At 34.7% G+C, this 12,474-nt stretch overlaps 1 protein-coding gene across 1 annotated transcript in view; it reads left to right on the top strand.

The window, feature by feature from the left end:
* Nucleotides 1–12,474, top strand: part of trpc1 (transient receptor potential cation channel, subfamily C, member 1) — a 34,044-nt gene that overhangs the window by 20,334 nt on the left and 1,236 nt on the right. The window contains exons 10-12 of the mRNA XM_048174947.1: nucleotides 8,539–8,729; nucleotides 9,074–9,275; nucleotides 10,525–10,719. Of these exons, the coding sequence (XP_048030904.1) occupies nucleotides 8,539–8,729; nucleotides 9,074–9,275; nucleotides 10,525–10,719 (588 nt within the window). The remainder of the gene's footprint in view (nucleotides 1–8,538; nucleotides 8,730–9,073; nucleotides 9,276–10,524; nucleotides 10,720–12,474) is intronic.

Raw genomic sequence — 12,474 nt, 5'->3', positions numbered from 1 at the left:
AATGTAAAATAACGCGATCATCAAACATTACTGTTACTGAATGAAATGTCGTTTTTAAAATAAATTAAAGTACAGTTAAAGGTATATTTCAAGTATAAAAAATTAATACCTAAATAGGAACATAGTAGTATAAAATGCATAGTTAAAGTGCAAAAATAATATATAAATAGTAAACTATGTGTGATTTTACACTGTAAAAAACAAAATGTTGGTTTAACTTAAAAAAAGTTGCCTTAAAATTTTGAGTTCATTGAAATTAAATAGTTTGAGTTGATACAATAAAGGCGATCAACAGAAATTCAAAATATTATGTTATCTGAACCACATTAATTAAGTTGATTTGACATGAGAAAAAATGTTTTGATAACGCATCATGAAAATAATTTTTTACAGTGTGCTGTAAAACTACTAAACTGAGAGCATACTTTAAAGTGTACTTTCATATACTAAAAAATGCACTAGTATTAAAATTGTAAACTACTAGTATATTTATGTTCACTTGTAGTCAGGCCCGGCTCCAGATATGAGATGAAAGGTGGGCCAAATGATATTCCAGGTGGGCCGGTCGGATTGGTGGGGGGCTTTAATGCTTTAATCTCACATGTCTATTGATATAGATAAGGCAATTGTTAGGGTTGTTTGTTATTGTTATTGTTATTGTTATAAACTATTATACTATTTTGAAAAATCACATTACAAAATATAATGTGAGATAACACAAATAATATTTGCAACCTTTATTATTTAAATGTTTTTGCACGAGCTGTTTATACTGTACGAAATTAGAACTTTTGTCCAATACCTCCTCTAGGGGGGTCCGGGGGCATACACCCCCGTAAGAAAATTTTGTACATTTTAAGGTTAAATGCATCAATCTGGTGCACTTTGGAAGCTCAAAATTAAGAGCTTCAACTCATGTACAGTGTGCAAATTGACCAAAGAAACAACATTGACTTGTACCTGGACATTAAAGAGGGTTCAAACATATTTTTAGTTGTGATATAAAGTCTACATCGTTTTAGGTGTTTTAGAATGCCAAACAATTATAACAATAAAATAATAATACATACATGACAGTAATATCCATATAGATATTGTAACAAATGCAATCTAATATATATATATATATATATATATATATATTGGTTAGGCTACTTTACACAACGTATAGGAAAATTAAAATACTAGTTTGTAGCCAATTTCTAATCCTTGAGCTTTAATTTTGATCACCAAATCGCCAGCTGATCGTGTGAGCAAAGTGCACACTTCTCTTTAAAACACGCAGCACAAACAGACTAAATAGTATATACTTAATCACTGTATATATTTTGGTGCTTTATTAAGGCACAAAGCCATTACGGTTTCGATTTTAGTTCATTGGCAAAATACAATGTAGAGACCATTTATGTTTTAAATTTTCGGTTCATTATGAAACGGTGGCGGCGCACAGGGTCATTAATGGGAAACACTGAATGAATGAATGCTAAAGTTGTCGTATCAGTTGTTATATCATAACAAAAACGCTTCAACCGGACCGAACGAGAGTCTCGAGGCCTGCCGCTGCGCTGAGTGAGTGACAGGAGGCTGCGATGTGCGTGAACTCGCTGTCATATGGATACTGTAGAGAAGCGGTATTGAACGGTTTAACATATTTTAGAGACATGTTTAGAAAAAAAATATATTTTAGCAGCACTACTAAGGGGGAGGTTGCAGCTTGGTCTGGAGCTGAATTGAATATCACACTAATTTTGTGATTGGCTGTTATGTGGTGTGGGGCCAGGGTGGGCCAAGCCTCTGATTGGGTGGGCCAGGCCCACCCTGGCCCCCCCGTGGAGCCGGGCCTGCTTGTAGTACAGATGCAGTACAAATGATAAACGTAGTTGTGAACTAGTTTTTTACTACTGTTAAACTTTTAGTACACTTAAACGAATACTTTTTATATACTAAATTGGGCCAATTTAGTCCCAAGCAGTGCTGAAATAGTACACTTGCAAGTACATTGATACTTGAACATTACTTAAGTACACCTCATAAAATGAACTTGAAGTATACTTGTTTTCTTCCAACTGAGCTACAGGATGATTTCTAAATCATTTTTGTGAGATTCATCCAGGCTTCAGCTTCAGTCTAATGCAGTAGTTTCAGAGAGGTTGCGTAATGCAGCGCTCTTCTCTGAGGACTCCAGTGTTTGGCACGAGTAACACCATGTCAGTGCAGAGCGTATGTGGCTCTCTGCTCTCCTGCACGCGCTCTTAGACTGACATCAGCGTCTGGCGCTGCTGGATGGAAAAGTAATTCTCTCAAGTAGTGCGGTCAGAATGATGCATATGCACACACACCCCACGCAGGTTATTTAGGGGAAAGTATTATTGGTTTTCTATAAATGCACGTACCTACCCACATGCTTAAATGGTTTCTTTGTCACTCCCTCTAACAGACACAAATATGATGTACAGATACAGGAATGACAAGGAACAGACTCAAGTATCTCCACTGGGAAAGCAGAGGAACAGTCAGACATTTACTCCCTCCTGCTTCATTGTTTGGTCAAGACTGTCCAGTAAATCTCCCCAAGTAAAGATAACATGTGGAAAACACTAAATCACCTCTGGATAAATGTCTGAGGACATATTTCTCTTGTGAGGGCAAGAGTTGAGACGTCAAACCGACTGCTTAAACTTTATTTAAAGGAGTAATCTGGTGTTTGTGTGACTTTTTCAAGCCTGAACCCTATACATACAGTACCAGCTGTGGAGTATATGATGGCCTGGTGTATTGACAAATCCTGGCCTTACAAAAAATAGGTAGACTTTAAGTTCATTTTATTAAGTAAAGTTAACTTAAGTAAAGTATATTTTATGTAGTGTACTACTATCAGTGTACTAATAGTATTCTTGTAAGTGTACTATTTCAGCACTACTTGGGACTACACCCAGGTAAAAATAAAGTATACTTGAATGCACTAAAAAATACAAGCAAGTACATTTGTAGTACAATAATTAAAAGTATATTTCCACTTCAGTAGTACTTTAGTGCACCTGAAAAAGTATATTAAATACCACTCATGCTTAAATTGATTTTTAGTGCATTGAAATAAAGTATACTGCAAAAAATATACAGAGGAGTTTTATTAGTGTATTGCTTTAAAGTGTGCTTTGAATACTTAGTTCAATCTTTTATAGATTAATCCCAAATTTAATGTAAATTGATTTTATTAAAAAATATATTACTAATGCACAAGTTATAAGTATATTTTCCCAACTGTGGTACTTAAGTATACTTAAGCATTAACAGTTAGTCGTCAGATATAGTCTGTAGTCAGATAAAGTGAACCAAATATACATAAGTTTAGTGGATTTTTATATATACTGTCACTAAGTTCAATTTTAATGGATTTTCATGAAAAATACAGTAGAACTGTATTAATTACAAGTAAAACACCATTAACATATACTTAACTACATCATATAAACGGAATATTAACATAGTTATGATACATTTGAAATGAATTATTTAATGTAAAAAAATATGTGGGCAATACAGTTATATTATACATATATTTATTATGTTTTAATTCATAAGTCTATTTTCTATGTCTGATGAGTATATTTAAAAGTGTATGAAAGATGGGTTCAAGTGTAAGTGGTAACTAGTTTATTTATTTTTTAAAATACTGATATATATGTTATATATCTCAGTATGTTAAAAGCACATTTTAGTTCATATTCATGGTGTCTCAAAATAGCACAGTTGAGTAAACTTAGATTATCTTAGGAAGTACTAAAGAATATTTTTTAGTATATTAAGTACAAAATTAGTGTGAAAATAGAGCACTTTGACGACATTATGGAAGTGTACTGAATTAAAGTGTATTTTAGTGCACTTTTTTATCCTGGGTAAATTGGTCCACTTTTTAGTGTATAAAAGTATAAGTGTAACAGTAAACCTTGTTTTACAACTACTTTTTTTTTAGTTCACTAAGTGAACTTGGATATACTTATAGGTTTACTAGATAAATACTTGTAGCACATTTTTTAGTTTATGAAAGTACACTTTGAAGTATACTCTCAGTAAAGTACTATTTTTTTTTTTTTAGTTTTATAAGTATATTTGTAAGCTTTCTTTAAGTGAACTTAACATCATACTTATAGTTCACTGTTTATAATTCTTGCACTTTAAGTATACTAAAGTTCCTTTTTAGGTATTTATTTTTATACTTGAAATACCTTTAACTGTACTTTAAAGTAAATTCCTATGTACACTACCAGTGGACTTCACAAATATTGGCTTTTCTGTCAATATAAGTCAAATATACTTGTGCAATTTTAAGTATATTTCTGAGAAGTACATAAAGAGTAGACTTTCATATTTTTTTTAGATTAAAAAAAGTATTCTAATAGCACTCTTGAATAAACTTATTTTTTTGTTAGGGTGTCTTGCTTGCTTGGATGTAAAGGAGTAGTCACTTGCAGGCCCAGATGGATTCTGTGGGCTTTTCCCCCCATTTTTTGTGCTGATATTTGGGAAAAATCTGCAGAATTCTCTGGAAGGGATTTTAAAGTGTTCAACAGAGCTCTTTCTATTGCAGTTGATCACATTACTGTTCAAACATTTATAGTCAGCAAAATACTGTACCATTGTTTGTTTTAAAGAAATTAATGCTTTTATTCAGCAAAAAAAATGCATTAAATTGATAAAAAAAAAAAAAAAAAAAAAATGACAGTAACGACTTTTACATTGTTGCAAAAAAATTAAATTACAAATCAATACAGTCCAGAATGGTCTCGGTAGTGTCAGAAGAGCACATTCCAGTGCTGTTACACACAACATTAACACTCTTGAAACAGAACAAAATAGTGGACTGAAATGTTAAAAGATGCAGTATTATTATATGATTTCTAATCAGGCATCAAATAGAATACTCAGCCAGTGGAATCACTTTGAGTTTGGATTTGGCAGGACACCAGGGCTTCAGAGAATGGCTGCTGCAACTACCATGGTTCAACAAAGGTTGAAAATTATTAGATGTGGAAAAGGGGTTTAAGAGTGACAAGAAAATTAATTACATTAATAGGAAAAGAAAAAAAAATCCCCAACACTCTGCCAATGTTTCAGAACAAACACACAGTACAGAGAATTATGGTTCACCGGTCAGACTCGACACAAGCAATTCATCTAGTCCTCAGCTCACACTGGAAAGGCCAGTGGAATCTAAAGCACATGTAGAGGTAGGCACCTTAAAAGAGCTAGTCTACTGTATGTGTGGAAGTAAGGGTCGCTTAATGTTGCAACCGAGAAATGTTCCCCTTCCATTACCCCCTAATGAGTAAAACCAATATTTACTCGAGCTGGGTTTATCAGTGACTAGTTGTTGTCTGATATATGAAGTTAGTTTAAAATGACATCCAACACTTAAAATTAACTTGTTTCAGTACATTGCCATATTTACTTTTTAATTTCCATGATCATCAACACATAAATAGCCGTTCTCAAAAATATATATACAGTAAAGTCCAAAAGTTTGGAACCACTAAGATTTTTAATGTTTTTAAAAGAAGTTTCATCTGCTCACCAAGGCTACATTTATTTAATTAAAAATACAGTAAAAAACAGTAATATTGTGAAATATTATTACAATTTAAAATAACTGTTTTCTATTTGAATATATTTCACAAAGTAATTTATTCCTGTGATGCAAAGCTGAATTTTCAGCATCATTACTCCAGTCTTCAGTGTCACATGATCCTTCAGAAATCATTCTAATATGCTGATCTGCTGCTCAAGAAACATTTAATGTGTACAATTGTACAAAATATTTGTGTACAATATTTTTTTTCAGGATTATTTGATGAATAGAAAGTTCAAAAGAACAGTGTTTATCTGAAATCTAATCTTTCGTAACATTATAAATGTCTTTACTGCCACTTTTGATTGATTTAATGCATCCTTGCTGAATAAAAGTATTCATTTCTTTAATTTCTTTTCAAAAAAATAAAAATAAAAATTCTTACTGACCCCAAACTTTTGAACGGTAGTGTATAATGCTACAGAAGCTTTGTATTTCAGATAAATGCTGTTCTTTCTTCTATTCATCAAGGAATCCTGAAAAAAAAAAGTACACAACTGTTTTCAACATTGAAAATAATCATAAATGTTTCTTGAGCAGCAGATCAGCATATTAGAATGATTTCTGAAGGATCATGTGACACTGAAGACTGGAGTAACGATGCTGAAAATTCAGCTTTGCATCACAGGAATAAATTACTTTGTCAAATATATTTAAATAGAAAACAGTTATTTTAAATTGTAATAATATTTCACAATATTACTGTTTTTTACTGTATTTTTAATTAAATAAATGTAGCCTTGGTGAGCAGACGAAACGTCTTTTAAAAACATTAAAAATCTTAGTGGTTCCAAACTTTTGGACTGTACTGTATTTCGAAAAGACCATTCCGGGTTAAAAGGATAGTTCACCCAAAAATGGAGATTCTGTAATTTTTTTCTTTTTGAAGAATCTTCATGCAAGGAATCTGTGATGCTCAAAAAAAAAAAAAAAAAAAAAAAATCATTAAAAAATATGCTGTGACGCACCAAGCCGACGGCACACGCAACATTTTTCCAGCACTTCAAATGTTATTTTTAATGTGATGACCAAAAACATTATTTGTTCATCCTTCTGAGATTGTCCCCATTTGTAAAACCGAACGTTTCAAGATGAAATCCAACATTTGATAGAAAACATTTTTATTTAAAAAAAAAGACATTAATTATAACCATCAGATGGCGGTAGAGGAGCATTTATTGGCTCACATTAGCCATTTCCTGTAATAGTTTTTCACTCAAGTTTTGCTTTTGAATAAATATTAAACATTATAAAATCACTAGGTTTAAGAATGTCAAGGTGATGTATAAAGTGCTCACAACATCTCATGAAAAACAATAACTTTTCTTGTGCATGAATTTAACAGAAAACAATTGATGATTCAGTCATCAATGATTTTGGCACATTTTATTCAATGAATCTAAATAAAGTACACAATAAATCTTTCATTTACAGTGTGTTGATGCTTTTTTCACACAAATGTGTGAAAACGTGGTCGAATTGAATTTGAGGAGGAACATTGAGACACGTCTTTTTTTATGTCGTCTTATGTTTAAATAGTAAAGTGACTCCATCGAATGTCAGTTCCCCAATTCAGATGTTGATTGGCTCGCCCATCTGGAAGAGATCGGTCTGATTGGCTGTTCAGTTTAGCGAATGAGTAGTTCATGAGAATAAAAGAGAAAGTGATAAAAGTGAGCTAAGAAGTCAAGACAACACAGACAGAAAGCTGTTCATCTTTCCTGAGTATTCCAGTACGCCAATTTTAACAACATGAGCCATCTGGAATGAAGAAAGTGATCAGTGTGATTGATATTGAGTAGATACGAAATTTGAATTTGAACTTACTTCGCAACTGTGAATTCTGTTGGAGTACTGTTTTTCGCATACTATATAGTAGGGAAGTATTCAATTTCGGAAGCAGCATTTGTGTTGTGTTCAAGAGCAGCTTTTTGGACGCAGCTGACGTGATGCCGCTAGTTCTTTGATGTCAGCTCGTTGTGTCACAGCTGTAAAAGTGGTCCATGTCTTCGAGGAAGTTTACACGACATCATTTTCAACTAAAAATGGAAAACGTTTAAAGGTGCCATCGAACGTTTTTTTACAAGATGTAATATAAGTCTAAGGTGTCCCCTGAATGTGTCTGTGAAGTTTCAGCTCAAAATACCCCATAGATTTTTTTTAAATAAATTTTTTTAACTGCCTATTTTGGGGCATCATTAAATATGAGCCGATTTATGCTGTGCGGCCCCTTTAAATCTCGTGCTCTCCGCCCATGGAGCTTGCGCTTGCCTTAAACAGTCCCTAAACAAAGTTTACACAGCTAATATAACCCTCAAATGGATCTTTACAAAGTGTTCGTCATGCATGCGGCATGCATGCGTCGGATTATGTGAGTATTGTATACTGTTATATTGTTTACATTTGATTCTGAATTAATTTGAGGCTGTGCTCCGTGGCTAACGGCTAATGCTACACTGTTGGAGAGATTTATAAAGAATGAAGTTGTGTTTATGCATTATACAGACTACAAGTGTTTAAAAATAGCGACGGCTCTTGTCTCCATGAATACAGTGAGAAACGATGGTAACTTTAACCACATTTAACAGTAGATTAGCAACATGCTTGTTCATTTACACATCAACGGCATTTTGGGGACCTGAAAATGCAAACTTTTGAAAACGGGTTTCGAAATGCAAAATTTGTGAAAACAATGACGCCATGCGCAAGTGTATTATATGTTCAGAATATAGGCATGTGTTTCTTTGCAAAGTGACGTCGCCCACTACTGGCCTGGCATTCACAATACAGTGAGTGTTTTTTTTAATGGGGATCATTTTGACAATGTTGTCGCCTGCAAGTGAAAAACACAAAGAAAAAGACTTTTCCATTTTCTCTTTGATGTGGAAGGGCCGGTGTATTTGTCATTGCAGATCTCCATGGGCCAGATGCTACAGGAGTTTGGGAAGTTTCTTGGCTTATTCCTGCTTGTGCTCATCTCTTTCACCATTGGCCTGACACAGCTGTATGGAAAAGACCAGAAGGATCCATCCACAACCAAAAATGAAACCAAGGACTGTGAGGGCATCTTCTGTCAGCAGCAGAGCAACGACACCTTTCACACGTACTTTAACACTTACACTAATTAGAAAATTTTAGATCATTTTTTTGCTCAAAGACTCATGCCGTCTTTCCAAAAAGGTGCAAAAACAAAAGTTAAAGGGGCCATATACATTTCTCATTCAAAATTAGATGTTTTTGCATCTTAGTTTCAATAAATGCTCTTTTTTGGACTGGGGAGGAAGTTTTGAGTCCTGAGCTCTTCCTCTTCACAATGTGACGCCTTGAAGACAAAGTAGTGTTTTTGTGACAAAGATCACAAGGCTCCATGTCGACCATGAAAAGAATATGAAAGCTCTGTTTTAATGTAATCTTTTACCTTAATCGTTTATATTCAACTTTCTCTAGGTTCATGGGGACATGTTATGCCCTCTTCTGGTACATTTTTTCTCTGGCGCACGTGGCTCTGTTCGTCACAAGGATCAGCTACACAGAGGAGCTGCGGTCATTTGTTGGTGCTCTTATCGTCGGAACCTACAACATTGTTGTAGTCATCGTTCTCACTAAACTCCTGGTGGCTATGCTGCATAAGAGCTTCAGACAGATTGCTGTGAGTGACCCTTGATTTGATTCCAAAAATGTGAATCGTATAGGTGCTTTCTTAAATTTAATTACCATAATTGTGTGTTTCCGTCAAGTAGAATGAATCAAATGAAGTTCCATAGTATCCATTCACCTGAGTTAACATCACATAAACGCTATGGCAGGGGTTCTCAACCCTGGTCCTCGAGATCTTGCACAGTTTAGCTCCAACTCTAATCAAACACACCTGAAGGAGCTAATCAAGGCTTCCTAGAAAGAGTTGAGTTTGATTAGGGTTGGAGCTAAACTCCGCATGAAAGTGGATCTTGATGGCCTGCATTGAGAACCCCTGTGCTACACAGCAAAATCTCCAGAGTTAAATCAACTCTGCTCAGATTACATATGGTCCCTCTCTAAATAGTGTTAAAGTAACACTGAAGCAGAGTTAAAGTTAATGAGATAATTAAGCAATTAATTAAGTGATGATTGTGCATTAGTGATGAACACCTGCTGTTAACAAGCAGAATCACTGAAGAAAAGAGAAACACAAGAACTACAACTGACTTCAGTCACAGCCTTATTAATTGCTTAATTATCTCATTAACTTTAACTCTGCTTCAGTGTTACTTTAACACTATTTAGAGAGGGACCATATGTACTCTGAGCAGAGTTGATTTAACTCTGGGGATTTTACCGTGTACGGGTTCTCCAAACCTGATGAGGGCGGTAGAGAGGTTAATGCAGTCTTATTGGTTGTTTCAAGGTGGTCTATCTATTAGCATTCCCGTTCATTTCAACAAAGGCTGAATCTGAAATCGCCCCCATACCCTTAAACAGGGCATTATTTGAGGGGACGGCCATTTGTAGTGGTGTCTGAAACCATAGTGGACGTTATCGACGTCATTGCACTGCAACAACGAGTGTACAACCAATGTACGCTCAACAGCATTCACTCACTCGTTTACATTCACTCCTTCAAGTGAACTGTATTAGTGGACTAACATAGGGAATAGTGATTGAGGGTTTCAGATTCAGCCATAGTTTAATCAGCTGGCACATATAACCCTGGAAAAAGATGACCTGAAACCTGCCATCTTTGCTCATGAGCATTCAGTTCTGCCATATGACTAATCACTCATGATTGAGATCAGTGGGAATACTAATGGATAGAGCTCTTTCGGTATAACTCTTTGGTTCAAGAAGACTTGTATCAGGCAATGACCAATGGGTAGTTAAGGCATCATTGTTGTACATTGATTTTTTTTATCTGCTTGCAGAACCATGAAGATAAGGAGTGGAAGTTTGCTCGGGCTAAGCTGTGGCTTAGCTACTTTAATGACAAGTGCACACTGCCTCCACCCTTCAACATCCTCCCCTCACCCAAGACTTTGTGCTACCTGGTGATCAGCCTGAGCAAATGGATCTGTTCTCACACCTCCACAGGCAAGGTCAAGAGACAGAATAGCCTCAAGGTATGCAAGACTTATGTGAACTTATATTCGGGAAAATCTACCTACACAGCAAAATCTCCAGAGTTAAATCAGCTCTGCTCAGAGTACATATGCTCCCTCTCTAAATAGTGTCAAAATAACACTGAAGCAGACTTAAAGTTCATGAGATAATTAAACAATTGATTAAGTGATGATTATGCATTATTGATGAACGCCTGCTGTAAACAAGCAGAATCACTGAAGAAAAGAGAAACACAAGAACTACAACTGACTTCAGTCACAGCCTTATTAATTGCTTAACACTCTGAGGTCTCGCCAGCGATACCACCGCGTTTTTTTTCTTACCAGTGTGAAAGAGACTCAAAATACTCTGTCAATGTTGCACATACAATTAAGAGTTATACACCATTTTAATCTGTTGAATATCTTCTTTTATTTGTGTACACTGAGAGTAAAAACAAAATGTTGTGCTTTTTGTAAAATAAAGAAAACTAACCTGAAGCGTGATCTCTCGTCTCCCTCTGAAGGAAGTCCAATCTGATAGTTCTCAGAAAATGAACTGTAACTTAGTGAATACTAATCACAAAAAAATTAGACTTATGTCTAAAAAAACATTGAAATGTCAGGTTTTAAATCGTGTAAGTCAAATCGAAAACAAATATTCTCTGTTTATATAATCTGTATGAAAAGTGAGCCATGTCAGAAATCCGTGATTCAGCTCATTATCCGCTAATGCGGCCACACCCACGGAGCCAGCGCTATTCAGACGCAAAATCTGAGTCAATACATCCATACATCGTCTCAATCGTGTATTTATTGTCTTGAAAAGTGTTTTGAATAGCCATAGTTAGCGATCTCTGTCCTCTGTTAGTTCAGTTCCTGGAGAGTCACATGACCTGTTCTTCTTTAGATAAATTTGTGGACTAAAGGTGCACAGAGCGCCCTCCGGCTGCAAGTATGAATTGAAAACACAGTATCCAGCACTCATAGTGATGACAATAAATATTGAATAAATATTACTCCTCTGTATAGAAAATTGACAAACATATGAGAATCAATATTTCTCCAAATGTGCATGCTTTTAAGATAAAAGCCTATATGAAATGCCACAGAGGTAACATAATTGTTCAGACACTTTGCATCACAGAAATACATTATATTTTAAAGAATATAATAGAATACCATTATTTTAAATTGTAATAATATTTCACAGTATTGCTGTTTTTTCTGTATGTTTGATATACACCATATGATGAGCTTGATCACAGAGGGTTTTTTCACAGCCTACCTGACTGAAAGGCCTCATTATTATGCAAGTCATTTCAGGTCATTATTATGTGATTCTTTTGTCTTCTCAGGTGAGAATCACCCATTATTCATGATGATTCACGCCTCCACGCATACTGTGTTTCTTGACAAAAAGTGTCTTACAAAAACTAAATCAATATATTATTTTATATGAATAAGCAGGCAGCATAATTTTTACATAATTCTGAAGCAAAAACTCTAGTCTACAACCTCCAATACCCAGAAGTCTTGTGAACACATATATAATATTATTTTTTTGTCCTTATTTCAGTGACTTAAGTTTTTTGTTTTTTCAATAACCACGCATAAACATTATTCCTTCAAAAACACAAACATGTACATACATGTTCCTCACATATTATTGTAGCCTAGTTTGTGCTGAATACAGTGTAATGACACTTTTTCCATTAATATGTTTATGAACAACTGAAAAAAGCACAAATGTCAGGGCATGTCAAAACTTCTCCA

The sequence above is a fragment of the Megalobrama amblycephala genome, linkage group LG22 (assembly GCF_018812025.1).
Source record: "Megalobrama amblycephala isolate DHTTF-2021 linkage group LG22, ASM1881202v1, whole genome shotgun sequence".
Taxonomy (NCBI): Eukaryota; Metazoa; Chordata; class Actinopteri; order Cypriniformes; family Xenocyprididae; genus Megalobrama; species Megalobrama amblycephala.
The sequence above is the reverse complement of the archived record's forward strand: the minus strand, read 5'-3'. Positions and strand labels throughout refer to the sequence as shown.